General features: G+C 43.9%; 1 protein-coding gene across 1 annotated transcript in view; it reads left to right on the top strand.

The window, feature by feature from the left end:
• Positions 1–14: 14 nt before the first annotated feature.
• KIRREL1 (kirre like nephrin family adhesion molecule 1) overlaps positions 15–21981 on the top strand; it is a 172671-nt gene continuing 150704 nt past the window's right edge. Inside the window, exon 1 of the mRNA XM_044674037.1 lies at positions 15–66. Within this exon, the coding sequence (XP_044529972.1) occupies positions 15–66 (52 nt within the window). The remainder of the gene's footprint in view (positions 67–21981) is intronic.

The following is a 21981-nucleotide window of genomic DNA, read 5'->3' as shown; positions in this document are numbered from 1 at the left end:
GGCGGACGGACAGCATGCTGAGCCTCCTTGTCTGGCTCCTCACTCTCTCCGACACTTTCTCCCAAGGTAAGGACCCCCAGACTCCCCCCCCCAATCATTTCCTAGTCCCCTAACTCTAGGCTTCCGAACCCCCTGACCTCCGCCTGCTGAGGGCTAGTGGCCGAACACAAGACGGGGATCGCGGGTACGATGGGGGAGTGGTCCGGTTCCACCCTCCCCACTTTGCGCCCAGCTTGGGAATGAAGGTAGAGGTGGGAGAGGGGAGGCCACGAGGTGGGCTAGAAGGTGGAGGTCGTGAAGCATCAAGGGAGGGAGCGATCGGAGTGCTGAGGTAGGGGATGAGTTTCCCCTTTGATTTGTCCAACTTGCTTTCTCTGGCAATGCGGAGGGATGGGGCCCGAAGAACCAGAGGGTTTGGGGATGGTGGGGGTGAGAATAAAGAGAGGATCGGACAAAGTGATCCCTACATTCCCCCAAGGCTGGAGGACTTAAACTCCATGAACCTGGAAACCGTTCCCGAATGTGGCCAAAATCCAGGATGCCTGGGTCCTAGCTAACTAAAGGCGCAAGGATTTTCTGTTGTCTGGCATTTTGGAGTATGGGGAGGGGTCTTGCCCTCTGTGGCGGTAATTCACTCTGGAAACCCCCTTCGATGTAGAACTGCCCCCTCCCTGCCCTAGCTGGGGCCCTTGGAGTGAGGATGGGAATGGGGGGTAGGGAGAATCTGAAGCCAGTCTCAGATCTGATTTAACTATGGTGGGGAGAGTTGTTGAGGAAGCCGTGGTCGGGATCTCTGGGACAAAAATTGGATATTTCTTTTGGGTGGAAGGGGATTGCCCCTCCCCCGCCCCATTTTGCAGTGCCAAAGAGTGTTGGTGGCTTCAGCTTGCTTGAACCTGACTTAGAGATGAGTGAGAGGTGAGGGGGTTACCCTGGAGTCTGTGGTTCTCACTAGAGGGCAGAGGAAGATGCTTATGACTTCTGTGGATTCTCTGGTCGTAGGGGGTGGAAGAGGGGAAGGGTGTCCTACCGACCCCTCTTGAGGTAGAATCCGAAGCCGAGACCAGGACCTGTGGAGTAGGGGGCCTGGCCCAATGGTTCTGCTTGCAGGGGACAGAACAGATCCCCAGATCTGAACACACGGAGACAGACAATGAGTCACACGTAGAGACACTGAGACACACAGACACCCTGAGACACATACTCCGTGGAGCCGACTGACACATTCCCGAGGAGGAGGCTGATACAGTCCTAGCAAGATACATAGTATCCGTGGGGGCTCCAGAGTGTCTCGGGAACTTAAGCCATAGAGCCACACAGACCCTGACCCAAACCCCAGAGAGATAGCCACACACTAACCCACACTCTTCCGTACCAGGGCAAAGTCATCTTCCGATTCTCCCCCCCCAGGCCACCTATCCCCTCTGAAACAGACACATAAACATCGCCTGACACAGACTTGCCCAGATACACACAGAGACATCTGTGGATAACGGGAAGAGAGAGAGAGAGACAAAGAGACGGGACTTAGAGACTTACATGCAGATACCTACAGAGACGCGGTATACACTCACGCTGCAAAATGGAGGGGCTGATCTATCATTTATTTATTTATTTGTTTATTTATTGATTGATTGATTTCTGCTGATGGAGGGGGGGAGGGGGACATGGTCTCTAGGCTGGGAGACTGGACTGGGGGGGCTTGCTCTGCCCACTCACTTGACTCTGTGAGTGTTTATGTGTTTGTGGAGCAGAGTGTTCCTCCTTCCCAGTTCTGAAAACAAAAATTGGCCAGGGTTGGGCTGGGGGAGGCCCGATTGCCCGCTCTCCTTCCAAAGGGCATTGGTTTCTCTCTCCCCGCCCCCTCCGGAGGGGAGAGGCAGCACATGGGTGGGGGTGGGGCCGGGGTTGTGGCGGAGAGGGAGACCAAGGCCAGAGCCAGGGCCCAGCCTGGCCAGTTAGCAAAAAGTTAGAAAGATGACTTAAGTTCTGACTTTGCTCCACCGGGCTGCTGAAGAGGGAGGGGACAGGCTGGGGAAGGAATGGCTGCCTGGGTCTGTGCTTAGGGCTGCTGGGGGAGGGGTTTATGTGCCATGTCCATTCCACCCCCTTCCCCCCACATACCAGCAACATGGATGTGTCTGAGCATCGAGGAACAAAAGCACAGCTTGCAAATAGGATAGACATGTGGATTGCATCGAGGACAGAAATGGTCAGAAAGAGAAAAAGCACGTTGTAGTGTGTCTCTCTCCTCCACCCTGGAAGAGAGGTGTGTGTGTGTATCTGTGTGTAACTGTGTCTGTGTGTTTGTCTGTATGTGAGTGTGTGTGTCTGTTTGTGTGTGTAACTGTGTCTGTGTGTTTGTGTGTGTGTCTGTATGTGAGTGTGTGTTTGTGTGTGTGTGTGTGTCCTCCACCACTACTACCCCCAAACAGGAGGCAAAGACAACACCATATAAATGTGTTATGTGTTTTATTGTGGTATTGGGAGGGGGAGTTCTTTTTTGGTGAAGAAGGAAAGCCAAATACAATTAAGGAAGAAGTATGAGGAGAGAAGGCTATGGATTGCTGGGGAGCTGTTGGTGTGTGTGTGTGTGTGTGTGTGTGTGTGTGTGTGTTGGGAGTGATGGGGCATCAGGAAGGGAAGGAAGCCCTAGGGTGGACTGGGATATCTTGGGTGGATTTAGAATTCAGAGCAATTCTCAGATTCCTCAACCTCTGCCCTTAGGAGAAGAGGTGTAGGGGGTTGGGCAGTGGGAAGGAAAAGGAGCTGTGGCTTGTCAGACGGTCCTCTTGGCAAGGTTGGGGGGTGGGAGAGAAGAGGAGACGGTAGGAGAAGGGTATAAGAGGGGAAGGGGATTGAGAAGGGGGCATACAACTGGGGGAGAAATAAAATTCGCATTTAAAAATTTTCAATGGGCTTCATCAATCTTCATTTTTCACTAAATAATTTTCTGTATCTTATCTAAATGAAAACCATTATCCTTCCCCCCGTTTCCATCATGCGCCGGCTCCTCAGACTGATTGCGCTGAAAATTGAAATATTTATTCATTTTCTGGGAGATTTTCTCACTCCCCGGTCTCAGGGAGGAGAAATTGAAAAAGAAAGATTAGAGCTAATCAGAGCAATGTGGGATGACAGGCTCGCTGGGGGCCGGAGCTACCTCCGAAGGGGGAGGATGTGCCTGCCCCCCCCAGGCCTCTGAGGGCTCTCTGGGCTAATGCTTTTGGGTGCTGTCGCCTATGGGGGAAGAAGAGGGGGGAGGGCAGGCCTGAGACCATTCTGGAATCCCAGGATTCAATCCTTTATATGCTGTGGCATCCTCAGGGAGAAAGGCAAGAGGGGTTTGATGACCCTCCTCCCCCAACACAGCCCACCCTGACCATCTCAGCCTCTGAGATGGTCTTGGGGGAGACCGGAGGGAGACATAAAAGGAGACACACTTGATAATCAAGGCTCTTCTGGTTTTGGATTCCTGTTTTTATTCTGTACCTCCCCCCACTTCCCTCCTTTGCTGATGAGGCTTTTAGAGGCTAGTCCTTAGGTCACTCATTGAACTGACCCTAGGCATGTGTGGTCCAGGAAGTAGAAGATGTGCCCCTTCCTACCCCACCCCCGCCCCCCAACCCAGGTAGGCACTTTTTTTTTTCAGATTGCTTTGGATTTCTGGTCTTCTGGAAGGCTGTTTGGGGTTTTTTCTTGGGGGGAGGAGGAATCACCCCCTTTTGGCCATATGTTTCACATTACTCTGAAGTGTGTTCTTTAGAATGGCCCTCAGTCCTCAAAGGGCCTCAGATTTTCATCTGTTCCCCTTGGCTCCAGCTGTAGGTGACTGAATTGAGTGCCTCCTGTAGGCAGGGATCATGTCTTTTATTCCTTGATTATCTTCACAGCCTGAAACACCAGGTTGGACTCACTCCAATACTTGTTAGTTAACCCTTTGTTGATTTGATCATTGGCACCATTGTCCTCTTTTGGTAACAATTCTCTTGCCATTCCATTAAAACACCTGGAGATAATACTTGTATATTAAGGTGACTGGATCTTCCCTACAATTCCTCTGTATGGTCCTTTCTCTCTCACCTCCCATGCCACTTCCTTGGCTTTGGGCTAAAGTATCCTTTCACCATTAGGAATAGTCAATAAAATTTTATACCATTTATTTAATGCCTACTATGTGCCAGGTAGGTGGCAAAGGAAATATAATTCCAGGGCTGAAATCAGAAAGACTCATTTCTTGAGTTCAAATTTGACCTCAGACACTTACTGGCTCTGTGACCCTAGCCAAGTCACTTAATCCTGTCTGCCTCAGTTTCCCCATCTGTAAAATTAACTGGAGGCAAACCACTCCAGTTTCTTTGCAAAGAAAACCCCAAATAGGGTCACAAAGGGTCAGACACAAGTGGAAAATGATGAACAACAACACTGTGCCAGGCACCAAGGAATGGTGCTTCAGATTTTGACAGACACAGAAAGGAAAGGGGATGGCCTCTCAGATAATAGCTCTTGGAAAGGTCAAAGGATCATAGATTCAGAATTTGAAGGGACCTCTGGAAGGAGCTTAAGGATAGCAAAGTGGAAGAGACTAAGACAACATACAAGGAAAGCTAGAACTTGTTTCTTTTCTTCTGTCTGTTGTATAATAACAATAATAGCAATTATATAGTGCTTTAAGGTTTACAAAGTACTTTACAAATGTTTATATTTTAGTGTCTGGGAAGAAATCTAGCTTCAGGCAGAGGTAGAGACCAGGTAATCAATCCTGTGCCTGCTCTGGTATAGATCCTTGAGCAGCTGGAAGGACTCCTAGAACAGAGTCAGTCCCTATCTCTTCTTCACCCACACCATCTCACCTCATCTCATGATCCGCTTCTAAGTTAGCCTGGCCCTGGCTGGGTGAAGACTGGGAATTATATTTGCAGGAGACTGTCTCCTGTTCCTCATGTAGAATTCAAAGTTAGGGTGCCAGGTGTAGGAGGGGAATGTGGGAGGCACTCCACAGTTGGAGGAGAAGGCAATCTAGTTTGGACTTTCCTGAGCCAATGGCTGTTCCTGAGCCCAGTGCCCCTTTTCCCTTCAGTTCTGCCCTTTTCCTACAGTAGACCCCTGCTCCCCACATTACTAATCCCTCCCAGTTTTCCAAGTCCTTGCCCTTCCCCCAATGTCTCCCTAGTCCTTGCCTCTTTCTCCCAGTGTGCCCTAACTCTCTATGGCCATGTTACCTCAGCCCCTGCCCGGTGCCAGGCCCTCTCTCTCCCCTGGTGCTAAATTGTTCCCAGATACAAAATGTCTGAATATAATCTTTCGCTATTTAGGGTGGGGGTGAGAACTTTAACCTTCCATGATCCTCAACTGCCTATCATAGGAGCATTTTTCCAGGGACTGGTTCTAACTGGGGCCAATCCCCTCTAGAGATGGGAGAAATGCATCCTTCATGGGCTCCTCTTCTTCCTTGGGCTACTTCTTGTCCCAACCCTGAGTCCTGAGGTCTATTTCTACCCAAATATCCTATGGCCTGAGCCCCTGGGAAGAAAGGCCTTTTCCCTCCCCCAATAATTCTTCAGCTATAAATCAGGATTTGATAAAGGATATATTTATGGGTTTTGAGATTAGATGAGGATAGGGAGGAAGAGTTATAGTAGTGGGGATGAAAGCCTGCCTCCTTTGCCTTAAGGTCAGGCATTGGGAAGGGAGATGGGCCATCTAGGAGTAAATGAGAGAGAAGGGACCCTGAATTGTAGGATATAGATGAAAACTCCTCATTTGCCACTTTTTTGTTCCCTACTGCCCCAGGGGTTCGCTCCCTGATGCCTGTCCAAATCTGTGTTTCTCTGCTGGGAATCCCAGAACAAAGGGGCCCAATCAGTATATGGAGTCAGGGTAGCTAGGTAATACAGTGGATAGAGCTAGGGATGTAGAATCAGAAAGATCTGAGTGCAAATCTTGCCTCAGACATTGACTAGCGATGTGACCTTGGGCAATTCACTTAACCTCTGTTTGCCTCAATTTCTTCATCTTTTAAAAAGGAAAAATAATAATAGTACCTAACTCCCAGGGTTGTTGTAAGGATTAGTTGAGGTAATATTAAAAAGATCTTAGCTCAGTACCAGGTCCACAGTTTTGTTGTTAACTGAGTTGTTTCAGTTGTCTCTGACTCTTCATGACCGCATTTGGAATTTTCTTGAAAAAGGTACTAGAGCGATTTGCCATTTCCTTTCCCAGTCCATTTTTAAAGATGAGGAAACTGAGACAAGCACAATTAAATGACTTGCCCACAATCATACAAGTAGTAAGTGCCTGTGGCCAAATCGGAACTCAGGAAGATGAGTCTCCCTGATGCCAGGCTGGGCACTCTCTTCACTGCACCACCTAGCTGCTGTGAGTCCATAGAAGGCACTATATAAATATTAGCTATTATTATTATTCCTTTTCTTCATTTGCTAATTCAGGAACTCTAAGGGAGCCCCAGTTGGAAGTCATTAAGATTGTCTTCCATACCCCTTACACATGTGTGAGCCAAGTCTATACACATACACCCGGTACATGTAGGTAAACATAAACATGTATCATATCAAAGAGTCATAGAATATTCGATCTACCTGGGAGGTCACACCCTCCATTTTACAGATAAGGTACTAGGATTAGAGAGGTAAAGTTAGACAAAGTTAGACAGCTAATAAATGGAAAAACCAAGATGTGAACCCAGTTTTTCTGATAACCCAGCCATCCAGAAGAATCCTAGAGACTTGTCTTTGTTAGGGAGGCCCATCACTGTGGCTGGTGGTTGTGTGGGTGGACAGAAGGCCATCTAGGGCCATGCTTTTTTACCATGTCAACAATACCTCCAAGTCCACATATACCCATACTGTCCTTACTACAGATCTATTCTGTGCCCTGTTATAGACTGCGTACTCCACTGACTCTGGGCAGTTAGGTGCTACAGTGCTGAACCTGAAGTCAGGAGGAGTCGTCTTCTTGAATTCAAATCCAGTCTCAGACACTTACTAACTTTGTTTGCCTCGGTTTCCTCATCTGTAAAATAATCTAGAGAAGGAGATGGCAAACCACTCCAGCATCTCTGCCAAGAAAACCACAAATGGGGTCACAAAGAATCAGACATGACTGAAAAATGACTGAACAACAAGTACAATACCATTCCAGGGTTTGTGTATATGGACATGTAACCCTCATGGTTTAATCACCCATGTACCCACAGAACATTACATGTTCCTCTTTTGGTATCATGGGGATTTGGAAGCCCTTTGTGGGGCCAGCCTTGGTCTTTCTCAGTCTCCTTGAGTGTCTCCTCTTCATGCACAGGAAAAGGAAGTGAATGCTTCGGGAAGACAGAACTATTTTCAAGGATGACAATGGTTGAAGTCCCCTGAGATACTCAACATACTTCCATAATGTAACACAAGCATATGAAGTATATAGCCTAGATATACATAGTAGACCATAGGGAGAGGGTCTATTAGACCAATCTTGAGGTTCAAGGGGCTGATTCAGAACTCACAGGACCATGGCGTGTCAAACCTACAGAAGTCCTTTCAGAAAGCATCTAGCCTAACTCTCTTATTTGAAAGATGAAGAAACCAGATCAGGCTACATGATTTATCCAAGGTGATTGGGACCAAAGTAATTCAGTGTCAGAGCTGAGACTAGAACCCAGGGTTCTTGACTCCTTTTCTGGAGCTCTTCCCATCTAAGTATAATATCATTCCCGGGTTGCATTCAGATCTCCCACTGTGTGACCCTGGTCCTTTCTCAGCTGGTTGCCTCTGTTTTCCAGCTGTGATAGCTTCCCACCCCAGATACACAAGACAGTGAGGTATCCTTAAGTGCTTTGAGCTCCTGGGAGGAAGGCTGCTCTATCTGTGCCAGATGGAGCTGAAGATCACATTTTTCTTCTCTCTCCTGGCCCCCAACCCTCCAACCTCCCGACTTTTTCCCTTCCTCCACATTTAATTTCTCCAACGACTTTTATTAACCTCTGTCATCTCCAGAGGCTGGAGTTTCATCCCTCTCTGCTCTCTTCAAGCCCATTTAACAAAATTGTGATCGTATTGAAATAAATGTGTCTTCCAGCCAGCCAGCCTCCCTGGGATTAAAGGTCTTAAATCCAGGGGTGGAAATCTCTAGCTATTCCTGGCAAATTCAGTTAGTTTCTCTGTAGAGGCTACTGCTGCTTCTTCATTCATCTTGGGTAAGGATGGGAAGTGAGGTTAGAGTGGGAGTGGCCCTGGGGAAAGATAGTGGGCTAGGAGAGTCCTTTAAAGAGGGGCAGATGCCCTCTAGAAGTCAATGGGGCATTTGCTTAAATGCTTGTAGAGAAATCTATATTATCTTTAAAAAGGGGATAGAGAGGTGTAGAAGCAGTGTTAGTTAGCTCCAGAATGCAGAGTCCACTAACCTGGTCCTGAGGGCATTTGCTCTGGTTGCTTCTAAGAAGTCCCACCCTACTCAAAGAGAGAATGCTGGGAATTTTTTGGGGTAGTGGGTGGTTCTTGATGTTTTTCCTCTAAGCTTTTTTATTTCTCTGCCCTGGCAAAATGAGAAAGCAGAAACCCAGAGAAGATTTGAAATGGAGGGTTGGGAGTGGGGTGGTGGGGGAGAGGGCTCCCTGGCCCCGGTAGTACAGTATGGTAGAAAGATTCCTGAGCCATTTTTTGCCTCTGCCACTAGGTGAGCTAACAAGGTCCTTCTGTGCATAGGGATGTACTTGGAGTCAGAAAGACCTGAATACAAATATGAGCTCAGGCAACTGCTAGTTGTGTGACTCTGGACAAGTCACTTAAACCTGTTTGCCTCGGTTTCCTTGTCTGTAAAATGGGGATAATCATAGCAATGATCTCCTAGAATTGTGAAGATCAAATAAGATAACATGTAAAGCATTTTTTGAACCTTAATGTTGTTGTTCAGTCATTTTTCAATAATGTCCAACTCTTTGTGACCCCATTTGAGGTTTTCTTTTCTTTTTTTTTTTTTTAACTCTTATCTTCCATCTTAGAATCAATATGGTTCCAAGGCAGAAGAGCAAAAAGAACTAGGCAATGGGGGTTAAGTGACTTACTCAGGGTCACACAGCTAGAAAATATCTGAAGCCAGATTTGAATTTAGGACTTCCTGTTACTAGGCTTGGCTCTAATCTACTGAGCCACCCAACAGTCCCCCTGAGGATTTCTTGGCACTAATATTGAAGTGGTTTGTCATTTCTTTTTTCCAGTTCATTTGACAGATGAGGAAACTGAGGCAAACTGTATTAAATGATTTATCCAGGGTCACCCAGCTAGTAAGTATCTGAGACCAGTTTTGAATTCACAAAGATAAGTTTTCCTGACTCTTGGCCTGGTACTCTATCCACTGTGCCACCTAGCTGCCCCCAACCCTAAAAGGGCTATATAAATGCTAGCTTTTATTTCCTTGAGGTTTTGGCATCATTTCTCTAGTCCTCAATTTGCTTGCCTTTAAAACAAGGATATTGGACTATCATTCTATGGCTCTATGACTCAGTTTCAGTTCCTGTTCCCGACTTGATGTGTGATTTGGGGACAAGTCACTTAAACAAGTCAATAAACAAGGTCTGCTATATTCCAGTAACTTTGTCAAGTGCCAGGACGGAAAATAACGAAGTCAAAACAGCCTGTGCCCTCAAAAAGCTTTCATTCCAATGGTGGAGACAACATATGAACAAGTTAATACCAAATATACGAAATAAGCATAAGATAATTTGGGAGAGAGGGGGAGCTCTCGGTCATGGGGTCAGAAGAGGCTTTATGTGGAAAGTAGCAGTTTAATTGAATCTTAAAAGAAACCAGGGATGTCAAGAGGTCAAGGCGATGAGGGAGTATATTGGAAGCATGGGAGAGAACCGGTGAAAAGACACAAAGATGGAAGATGAGACGTCATGTAAAGAAGAACTGTTCTGATGGGACTTTAAAGTGCAGGAAGGAGAATAATGGGTAAGAAAACTGGGAAGGTAGGAAGGGGCCAGATTGTGAAGAGCTGATAATGCCAAACAAAGGAGTTTCTATTTGATCTTAGCAATTACAGGGGATAAGTAGCATTTATTGAAAAGAGGTGAGGGGGAGCAGCTGTGTGGCACAGTAGATAAGAGCATCAGGCCTGGAGTTGAGAGGACCTGGGTTTGAATCTGACCTCAGACACTTCCTAGCTGTGGAACCCTGGGGTGAGCCACTTAACCGCATTTGCCTTGTCCTTGCCCTTCTGTCTTAGAATTGTTACTAAGACAGAAAATAAGGTGGTTGTTTTTTTAAAGAGAACAGAAAAGAGCTGGGACATGGTCAGACCTTTAATTCAGGTCTGCCTTTGGTGGTTCTGTGAAGGATAGATTGGGGTGAGGAGAGACTTGAGGCAGAGGAACCAAATAGGATTTTACTGCAATGATCCAAATAAGAGATGATGAGGATAAGAACTAGAGCACCAGCTCTATGAGTGAAGAGAAGCTGAGCTATCTGAGACATGTAGAAATAGAAATAAGATTTGGCAACTTTGGGGCTACTTCAGTTGAAGGAGAATGAGAAGATGAGAATGGTGACCGGAGGATGGTGATGTCCTCAAAAGCCTCAGTTTTGGGTCAGCTGGGTAGCTGTGAGCCAGGTCTAGAGACAGGAGGTCCTAGGATCAAATCTGGCCTCAGACACTTCCTAGCTGTGTGAACCTGGGCAAGTCACTCAACCCCCATTGCCTAGCCCTTGCCACTCTTCTGCCTTAGAACCAATGCCCAGTATTGATTCTAAGATGGAGGGTGAAATTTTTTTTAGAGCCTCAGTTTCTTCTTCTGTAAAAAGAAAAGAGTGTGAGAAACAAATGACATATTAGTTGACTGTTTCCTCTTTGTCTTAAAATTGTTCTAGGCACTGCATGAGGGGATAATGTGCCATATAACAGGGTCCCTAACCTCAAGGAGCTTACAATTCTATTAGGGTGATGGCATAAACAGAAATAAAAAAGATAGATGAGAATGTAAATCAGTGTCTATAAATGACAATTCAGAGGACTTTAGATCTTTAAGGAATCTTAAAGGTCATCTTTTTATTCCAACTCCAATTTAGTCCAATTTTGCAGATAGGAAACTGAAACCCAATAATTTAGTTATAATTTATTTAGTCCAACCCTTCCATTTTACAGATAAGGATTCTGAGGCCACACATAACTTAGTAAGGAGGAGAACGAGGACTCAACCTCATTACTTCTGAATTTAAGCCCAAAGTTCTTTCCATTACACTATGGTGCCTTCTTTCTTATAAATGCCTTATTTTAGGCAGTAAGAAGCAGCTACTATCTGTACCAATCAGCAGTTTAGAGGAAGCAGATGTTCTCTGCTGTCTTGGAGTTGTTGGGAGACTTCCTGGAGGAAGAACCTGGCTTTTTTGCCTTTGTATCCTCAGTATTTAGCACAGTGCCTGGCTTGTGGTAAGCACTTAAATGTTTGTTGATTGATTGATTGATTAATTGGTTGGTTGGTTGGTTGGTTGGTTGATTGAACTCTGTACTTTCAAGGATGAGTTGGATCTGAATAATTGGAGAGAAAGAGAAGAACATTCTAGAAAAGGGAATTGAATTGAAGCTAAGGTGGCAAGAATATATCTGGCATGCTTGTGGAACAATGGGATCCTTCTGGCTGGAGCAGAGTCTGCACACAGGGGTGAACATATCACGAATAAGAGATTAGTTTGGAAGATACGGGGGACCCACATAGAGCAGAGCCTTGAGTAACTCATTATTGAATGTGGACTTTATCCTGTAAGTAGTGGGAACCCATGGCTAGTTTTTGTCAAAGGGAGTGACCTAATGAAAGCTCTTGATAAGATGTGTTCCTTTCCCCACCCCACCATAAAACTTTCACCTGCCAGTAAACCCAGAGAATGACTGAGGCAAGAGATGCCCAGGGCCTGGGAGAGTGGGAAAGTCCTTTGGAATGGGGATCAAAAAAGTCTGTTATTGAGCAAGGCTGAGGGACTTATGAGAAAGAAAACTAGCCACATTCAGAGGAAGAACTGTGGGAGGAGAAACACAGAAGAAAAACAACTGCTCAAACACATGGGCTGATGGGGATATTGGTGATGACACTAAACGATAACTCTAGTCCATCTATCAATAATATGGAATTAGGTCTTAATCAATGACACATTTAAACCCAGTGGAATTGTGCATCAGCTAAGGAGGGTAAAGGGGGCTTGGGGGAGAGGGAAAGAACATGAAACAAGTAACTATGGGAAAATATTCAAATAAAAATAAAAATATAATTAAAAAATAAAACTAGAAACTAAAATTCTAGAAATCATGGAAATAAATGGACCCTTCCTCAAAAAGAAAATTATTCCTGGAATCTGGAAGACTTGAGATCAAATCTGAACTCATACACTCTCTGTGAGAATCTGGACAAATCACTTGACCTTTTTGCCTCCTTTTCCTCATCTGTAAAATGAGGATAATATTAGTGCCTACTATCCTGTCCCAGCTCCCCTTCCAGGCCCACCCCTAGGATTATTGTGAGGATTGAAGGAGATAATATAATGTGCTTTGCAAACCTTAAAAGTGCTAACTGAATCACTGCAATTATTTGTTGTTATTGTTATTAATAATATATGCGACTAAGTACAACGTGACCTCCGTGGATCCTCAAAACAATTTTTTGCCAAGCAAAGGGTGGCTCACAGACATTTTAGTGGTTACACAGTTACTAAATGTCAGATATCTTTCCTGACTCCCAGGCTGGAACTCTCCATTCCACCACACTGCTTCCCCGACAGCATAAAACAGGGCAAATCACTTCCCCTCCCAGGATTTGGGGGCTCAACTAAATAAATTGCCTGTCAGCTTTAGCAATCTGTAGGTTGAATGGAAATGAATTAAGATAAACTAAAATGAAATATGTTTGATCCAAGAAAGAACTACTGAAGTTTATGAAAGTTTCTGCCATCTCCATATTGGGGTGGGCGGGTCAGACATTGCTTTGGGTTTCTTCCTTGACCCCTAATCCCAGACCCCCGTCTCTGCCCAACATCTGGCTCATCGAATACCTTTATAGCTGCCTGGTCTGCAAGCTAATGGATCTCTCCCCCCTTGCTTCCTAAAGTTCAGAAAGAAAATGCACACTTCTTCCCGGGGGCTCTGTGTCCAGGAGTAATGGGGTGGAGATCAAGTCCCCCGGAGGAGAGATGAAGTAAAAGGGATGAGGGGAAATGGGGAGGAACTAAGTACCAGAGAGAGGAGGAGAATAGGGATGGGACTGTACTCCTGAGTAAGGAAACTTGCTCTCTACGAATACAGGTCAGCACCTTCTCTGCAACTTAACTAGAGAATGGAGAAGTTGAGGAATTTGCTCCTGGTCCTGTAGCTGTTGTTCAGCCGTGTACAGCTCTTCGTGACTCCATTTGAGGCTTGCCATTTCCTTCTCTGGCTCATTTGACAGATGAGGAAACTGAGGCAAATAGGGTTAAGCGATTTGCCCAGGATCACAAAGCTAGTTTTTGTCTGAGGCCAGATTTAAACTCAAGAAGATAAGTCTTCCTGATCCCAGACCTGGCATTTTATCCCATGCATTACCTAGCCACCCGGTCATGCAGCCAGTATCAATCAATCAACATTTATTAAACATCTGGCATGTGCCAGGCATTGTGCTTAGTGCTGAGGATACAAAAAGAGAACAGGTCTTGCCTGCTAGGAGCTTACAATCTAATGGGTCATATTGTATGTGTCTGAGGTAGAATTTGAAACCAGGCTTTTTTTGGATTTTGAGATCAGATCTCTATACTATGTGGTTGTTGTTTCAGTCCTGTCTGCCTCTTCATCACTCTATAGACCATTGTTGTCCATGGGATCTTCTTGGTAAGATTCCTGGAATGGTCTGCCTTTTCCTTCTCCAGGAGATCCTTTTGATAGGCAACCAGAGGTGAAGTGACTTGCCCAGGGTCACATAGCCACGAAGTGTCTTAAGGTCAGATTTGAACTCAGGTCTTCCTGACTCCAGGTCCCGTGCTTTTAACCACTGATTCACAGTTGTCTCACCTATGCACTATACCACAATGCATCTTGTACAAGTGAAGGAAGGGATTAAATACGAGGCACAGGGGAATGTCATGGATGGGAATACTAACTGCCAGACATGGGATGGGGGAAGGAGGTAGTGCCTGGGATGTAGGGATTAAAGCAATGGAAGGGAGGGGAACTAAGGGTTAGTAATGGAGGGAGGAAATACAAAGGATGAAGGGGACTAAGTACAAGGGAGAGAAAGGATTAAATGTGGGGGAGGGGGTGGAACAAAGTGCCTGGAATGGGGAAAGATTTTTGTACTCATTTGTAGGGAAGGGAACAATGAGTGCCCAGGAGAAGAGAAAAATGCTGGGGACAGAGAACTAAGTTTGGGGAATGGAGTGACGATATATCTCTACTGGACGTGGGTTCTCAAAGGCCCGGGGCTCACAATCCTATTTACGAATGGCCCTTTTTGATAATGCCCAGCTTTGCCCCTCCAGATGCAGAAGTCAAGCTCCTAAAGATTTTATTTTCTAGAAACAAAGGCAGTTCAGATAAAGCTTCTCCTTCCCAAATCTCCTAGCACCCCCCAATGTCCAGTCTCCCCACACCCCCACTCTAGACAAATTCCCCTGCTTCACCCGTGGAGTGCCAATGGCTCCAATTTCTAAATTAACTTTGTCCTTGTAATCAGCTTAGCTGAGGATTTTTTCCCCCCTCTCTGCCTCCTTCCTGAATTCTCCCAGGAAGGGCCTGGGGCCCTCCTCACTCCATTACCCAGCATTGTCAAGCCACAAGATGCTTTTAACTGTGTCTTTCCGTTCCTTCCTTAACTGGGAGGTTATTAACAGTAAAGGGGCTGAGAAGGGGAGAGGAGTGGGGGCCTGCGGGGGAGAACATGCTCCAAGAAGCCAGAAGGCACAGACAGGCAGAGCAGAGTCTATGAAAGAGTTCTTTCTCTCTTTATTCCTCTCTGGCTCTGGTCCCTCTCCTCCCTTCTCTGCTATCCCCATCACTATCACATCATCATCATCATCATCATCATCATCATCATGTCTAACCCTTCTCATTTTACAGGTGAAGAAACAACTGAGGTCTTAAGAGTGGAAGTTTTATTTTGCTTTTTGGTTTGCCACTTCCTTCTCTAACTCATTCTACAGAAGAGAAAATTTAGGCAAACAATTTGGGTCAAGAGACATACCCAGGGTCACACAGCTAGTAAGTGTCTTGAGGCTGGATCCTAATTCTGGTCCTTCTTCTCCAAGGTCCCACAGGTACTAGATAACAGAGCAAGGACCAGAAACCAACTTCTCTGACTCTAAATCTCACCCTGCCGTGTTACTTAATTTGGTCAGATTCTATGTGAATCAATGCTGATTGAGTCTAGTGATTTGTCCAGAGTCATCCAGTTAGTAAGTGTCTGAGGCTGAACTGGAACTCAGGTCTTTCTGAATGACCAGACTGAGTATTTTAATCATTAAGCCACCTCAGGAGCCTTCCTTGATCATCTTCCTTCTCTAGAGTCCCCAAGATGACTTTTTGTTCGTCCGAATCACAGGATGCTTGTGATAGAATCTAGAAAATGAAATCTGGGGAAGCAGCCAGGAACACTGGCTTTGAAATCAGGAAACCTCAGTTTAATCCCTACCTCTGACTCTTACTACCCTACCTGTGTGACTTCCCAGAGGCCTGTTTCCTTATCTGCAATATTATGGAGTTAGATTCCATGGCTTCTGAGGTTCCATCTGGTTTCTAGATCTATTGTGTTATGGTCAACATATCAGGGTTGACCTTCTCCTTGGGCTCATTTGAGTCCAGACTGATCTCAGAGAATTCTTCAATTAATCAGAGCGGTAAAGAGGAAAAAGCTCTGAACTTATAATTAGCTGGTTTCCCTAGAGTCAGGAAGACTTGAGAGCAAATTCAGCCTCAAATGCTTACTAGTTGTGCAACTCTGAGCAAGTCACAACCCATCTATGCCTCAGTTTTGTCATTGGAAAATGGAAATGTTAACTGAGCTTATTTTCCAGAATTGTTGTAAGGATAAAATAAAATAAAACTTAAAAAACACTATGCAATCCCTAAAGCACTATATAAGTACTTATTATTATGAACTGTAGTTTTTAAATCATTAATGGCTGCCTTCATCATCTTTGTCCTCTTGCCTGCTAAACACTACACAAAGCAAAATACTAAAGATATTGTCCCCACTCTTTGAAACTTTGAAATCTAAACCAGACAAACTAATGCTGGAGGAAATGTAGAAAGCCAAACAGTGGGAGAAAAGTGCTAAATAAAGTGATATAGAATAATACATTCTCTATTATCCATGCCAATGAAGGCATCCAATAGTCTGGATGATCTAAAAATCAACTTGTGGAGCTACAGAGTAGGGAGAAAATCAGAGAACATAATGTTCCCTAGGTATTATAATGATTAGAGTGTTCAGCCTGGAGTCAGGAAGTCCTGAGTTCCAATTCAGTCTCAGACACGAACTAGCTGTTTGGCCTTGAACAAATCACTTCTTAATCAATGTTAGCTTCAGTTTCCTTCTTGTTCAGTCATTTTTCAGTCATGTCTAACTCTTTGTGAGCCCATTTGGGGTTTTCTTGGCAAAGATAATAGAGTGGTCTGCCATTTCCTTCTCCAGTTCATTGTACAGATAAGGAAACTGAGTCCAACAGGATTAAATGACTTACCCAAGAAAATTTAGTGTCTGAGGCCAGATTTGAATTCAAGAAGATGAGTCTTCCTGACTCTAGGCCTGACACTCTAGACACTGAGCCACCTAGCTGCCAAGCTTCAGTTTACTCATGTGTAAAATGGAGATAATAATAGCAACTATTTCAGAGTTGTTGTGAGGATCAAATGAGATAACATGTGTAAAGTGCTTTGCAAATCTTAAAGTATGACACAAATGTTAGTAACGATGATGGTGATGGAAATCCAAAATGATCATTTAAAATTGCAGGGAAGTATGTTGCAGATTTTTGGGGTTTTTTTGGCTAGAAGATTTACCTTCTTGGTTCAGTCCAGTATTTGTTTCATTCCCTGAGTCCACAAAGACCTGTGTGGAAGGAAGTGGTTTGACTCGTGGCAGGTGACAAGAGGAAGCCTTTCGATGACCAAAAACATTCTGTATATAATCTGAAAATTACCTAAGTCCCACACAGATAATCAAGAGTTAGCTTCCCTGTTTGAAGTCAACTCATCTTTCAGAACTTGGAGAATAGAGAGCTGATAAAGCATGGAAGTTCTTCTTGGCTCAAAACACTGATTTCAAGGCTTTTTTGGTTATGTTTGATGGCGACCTCCCTTCTCGTGAAGTATGACACTATAGCCCAGTTTGATGAGTTAAATAACAGGATTCAAGGAAGAGAGCCATATTAGGAGTTTTAAGTGTAGAGTCAAGGACTGGAGAAATCATTTCTGTGTTCCAGAGAAGGGCAGGCAAAGGGATGGTAGAGGGAGTGAGATAAAGAAACCAGCAGCCTGCATGGTATAAGACTGGTCATTGTTTCTCCCAAAGTTTTCCACTCAGGATATCAGAGAATCTTTTTCTCCAGGGAAATAAATCTCTAATTTTATAATGAATGGTGAAAGAAAACATTGGATTCACCTCTCAGAAATTCACTTTTCAGATAACTTTGTTATATTCCATCCATATTACACCACAGGCCAATGAATATATTTTTACATTGCATACAGAAGGTTAGGTAGGGTTCTACATGTTTTAAGATATAGAGCAGGGACCCTAGAATGAAAAGGTAATAACGACTCATTTACATAATAAGTTAAGGTTTCCAAAACACTGTATCTGTTAAGCAGGTCTGGAGTTACCCAGTGAAAATATTGCCAGCCTCATTTTATAAATGAGGTAATTGAAGCAAAGAAAGATGAAGCAGTCTGTTTGTTGATAATGAGGTCAATAAGCAGTAGCACTGGAATATGAACCTATATCTCCTGACTCCTAGTTTCAGTATTATTCTTTCCACAGTAACATATCCTCAGTGCCAGAAGAATTCTCTATTTGCCTCTCTAGACCTAGTCACAGGCTTGGCCCTGGAATCTTTTCTTCACCATCCCTTTCTCATGTCTCCAGTTAACTTCTGGTTGTTGTTATTCAGTTGTTTTATTTCTGTCCAGTTTCTCATGACCCCATTTGGAGTTTTCTTAGCAAAGATACTGGAGTGGTTTGCCATTTCCTTCTCTAGCTAATTTTATGATGAGTAAACTGAGGCTAACAGGGTTAAGTGACTTGCCCAGGGTCACACAGCTAATGGTTGAGGCTGGATTTGAATTCAGGGAGATGAGTCTTCCTGACTATAGGTCCAGCACTCTATCCATTTCACGACCTAGCTGCCCTTGGACATTTAGGTCCTATCAGTAGTTCTTGTCCTTTTTTCCCTTCCTTCATTCTTCCCCTTACTCCCAGCTGGATCTTTGTTAATGATTTGCACTGGAATTTGTTTGTTTACAATTTTTTAAAGCCTCCAGAATTCAGTTCCTCATGGGAAGTTTAAGGAAAAACACTTTGACAGCTGCAAACCAAGATCATGACACTTGGAATGAGGAAAGTGACATGTAAATATAGCCAAAAAAGGAGAAATTGGAACTGTAATTTCAGAAAAGTTGGATGATTATTTATTGAGCTTATGCTCAATAAAGAGCAGTGATTTGGGGGAGGATGGGCTCAGGGAGTGGGTCAGTCCTTAATATTGGGCTTTTGGTGATTCAGTCAGCAATGAAGACTGAGTGTGGTCCACTGCCAACGCCCAACCTAGCATAGGAGGCAGGGTAGAAGCGTAGACAGTAATGAAGACATTGCTCTTGCCTTCAATAAAATAAAGGAAATAAAATATCCTCTTCCTATTGGAATAGAGTAACCAAGTCATCTAACTAGTAGTCTCTGTCACTACCTTTGACCTTGGACAAGTCATTTCCCTTTCCTTGCCCTAGGTTTTCTTATCTATAAATTGGAGAGTTTGGACTAGATCAGGTCTAAAATCTTCTAGCTCCAAATTCCATGATGTACATAAATAAATTCAGGTGTCTGCAATTGTGAATGCTAAACAAGAAGTTCTGTCAGTTAGCCCGTATAGTTTTGAGTGGGGGAAAGAAAAGCAGAATGGTTATTCTTCTCCAATGCTAATTTTCTGGAATTCCCTTCTGAGGCCTGAAGTTTATCTCAACTCATCCAGAGAGAGATAGGGTTCTCTTTTCTATTGCTGAAGGCTTAGAAAGATTTCCACCAGCTCTTTTACTCATCTATTTCTATATCTAACAAACCAAAGCATTCAGAAATTCTTCTGGAATATCCATCTAGGGAACAATGGATTTACCCTCCTCTGTCTGATAGCCTCTCCAGGGATTTGAAGGCTGTCCTTGGCTCATCCGTTTCTCTTCTAGATTAAATAATCTCCTTTCCTCTGAGGTCTTTTCCATTGCCTTATGGTAAAGCCATGGATGAGAATTTCCAAGAGTGTGTGAGTTGGAATAGAGGGAAGAAAGAATTTAACTCCTTTTTTGGTTTTATGGTGAAGTTCTGACTCAGGATAAGAAAGAGAAAAATAACAGCAGATACCATTTAGGCCTTCAGCAAACAGAGGTCTCTCCCTACCACTCCATTGTCTCTTTTACTATAAGATAATTACTGAGGGGCAGCTGGGTAGCTCAATGGATTGAGAGCCAGGCCTAGAGACAGGAGGTCCTAGGTTCAAATCCGGCCTCAGACACTTCCCGGCTGTGTGACCCTGGGCAAGTCACTTGACCCCCATTGCCTACCCTTACCAATCTTCCACCTATAGGTCAATACACAGAAGTTAAGGGTTTAAAGTTAAAAAAAAATAAGATAATTACTGATAGTATCATCTTGCCTCCTACTCATTACTGTTTGACATCACCTCTGGTTTGAAGACCTATTGAACCCATTTTCAGGGCTGCTTATCCATCTTTTTTACTCAACTCTCACCTGTGGTTCAAGAAGCTATAGTGTTCACAATAGCCATGCCTGGTAAGACCAGAATGGAGGGATAAGAACAGTTCCTTCCAATGGCTATGAAGGTGACTGAAACAGGTGTTGTGGAGTGCTTAAAACTTGATCAGACATCAAAGATGCTAGGGTCATCCTTGGCATCCTGGGCCATCAACCAGGGTCTTGACTTCTGTTCTGCCACTAGACTTTGGTGACTCCAGAAGAGAGGCCAGTGACTTTGTGCAACTGTGTCTCACTTAAATCCAATTCACTTTCAAGTCAAGACATCACCTTCATAATGTCATTGATCCTCTTCAAAAATGAAGGATGAACAAAGACATTTCACAATGTATGTGTAAACTCAATTCATTTTTGGCCCTCTTATGGGTTGGGCTACACTGAAAAATTCATTGGAAGTTGGAATTAGAATCCAAATTCCTAAAGGGATGGAATTTAGGAGAAGAGATGGCCAGAAGATTGATACTCTGTAGGAAAAACTTGCACAAATATCACTGATTACATATATTTCCTCTCCTTGAGGTCATTGAGTCATGCCCTTTGTCCAGCATTGCCCTTTGGGATCAGGCAGCTGTTTGTGCCATAAGCCATAGAGTGATGTAACATCACAGTTAAATGTTCTTTGGAGGGCAAAATCCAGTCAGTCCTTCTGGGTGAAGGGGGAATCCAGACAAAAGAAGAGAGACATTTTCTGTTTTGGGGTAGCTCCCAAGCTGGTGAGACAGGAGACCTCCTTCCTCTAGGACAACAGAGACATAGACCAAGAGATATATCAATAATTATAAATTCTGAGCTGGAGGCATCAGTGCAAGGAAGACTGATGAAGGCTGAGGAAGTGAAAAGTCTGCCTGGGAAAGCTAGCAGGAGGACAAAAATGGAAACCAGAATTGGAAAAGAGAGTAAGGATGGTCCTGGATGGTGAAAAATGGAAGTGGTATCCCATATGAAAGAAAATGACCAATATATAGACATAGAGGTAGGAGGGACTGAGGTACAGAGAAACAGATTTGCCTTTTTGGGGCAGAGTCCAGCTTTGAGTGGTCTTGGGAGAAGGAGGGCTATTAGGTGTGAACCTCTAATTCCACAGTGACATAGCAACATAAATCTTTTGGCCATAGTGGGTAAGTAGTTGAATATGTGACCCTCTCCCTCCCCCTCCTTTTTCCTTCTGGAAGGTTTCTTTCCCAAACTTGAAGATAGTATACTTAGAAAATAATTTGAAGTGGTTTGCCATTTCCTTCTCCAGCTCATCTTATAGATGAACAAATTGAGGCCAACAGGGTTAAGTGACTTGCCCAGGGCCACACAGCTAATAAGTACCTCAGGCCAGATTTGAACTCGAGAAGATAAGTCTTACTGACTCCAGACCTGGGGTTCCATCCAGAGATACCTCACTGCTCTTGTAGACCATAGGATGTACTTAGTAATAATAATTTAGTTTAATAATATAATACTAATTATATTTACTAATAGTAATAACAACAATAAATGATAATAATAATAAAATAGCCATCATTTATCTAGTGCTTTAAGATTTGGAAAGAATTTCACATGTTATTTCATCTGTGCCTCATAACAACCTTGTGAAGTAGATGCTATTATTTTTCCCTGCTTTGCAGATGAAGAAACTAAAGCTGAGGAAATAGTGACTGACTTTTCCTTGATGGGGTGTCATGGCTATATTTGGTTGGGGAGATGATGAAATCTTTATTCATATAGATCTGAGGAATAAAATGGTCCCTGGTTTCCAAGTCTGAACTCATTGTTGGAGGCTGGAGAAGGAATGAGATGGCCTTTTTGGATTTTGCCCTTTAGGCATGGTTATTCAGTGAAGTCTTCTGGTAAAAAGAGGGGAGTTAGCATCCATCTTCCTCTTCCTTTTATCCCATAATATCATATTAGCCCAAACCTTCATTTATCCATAGGATTTATATGCCAAGATTCTTCAAGTCAATGAATTATATATATATATATATATATATATATAT

Source organism: Gracilinanus agilis, chromosome 4 (assembly GCF_016433145.1).
Source record: "Gracilinanus agilis isolate LMUSP501 chromosome 4, AgileGrace, whole genome shotgun sequence".
NCBI classification, from domain to species: Eukaryota; Metazoa; Chordata; class Mammalia; order Didelphimorphia; family Didelphidae; genus Gracilinanus; species Gracilinanus agilis.
The sequence above is the reverse complement of the archived record's forward strand: the minus strand, read 5'-3'. Positions and strand labels throughout refer to the sequence as shown.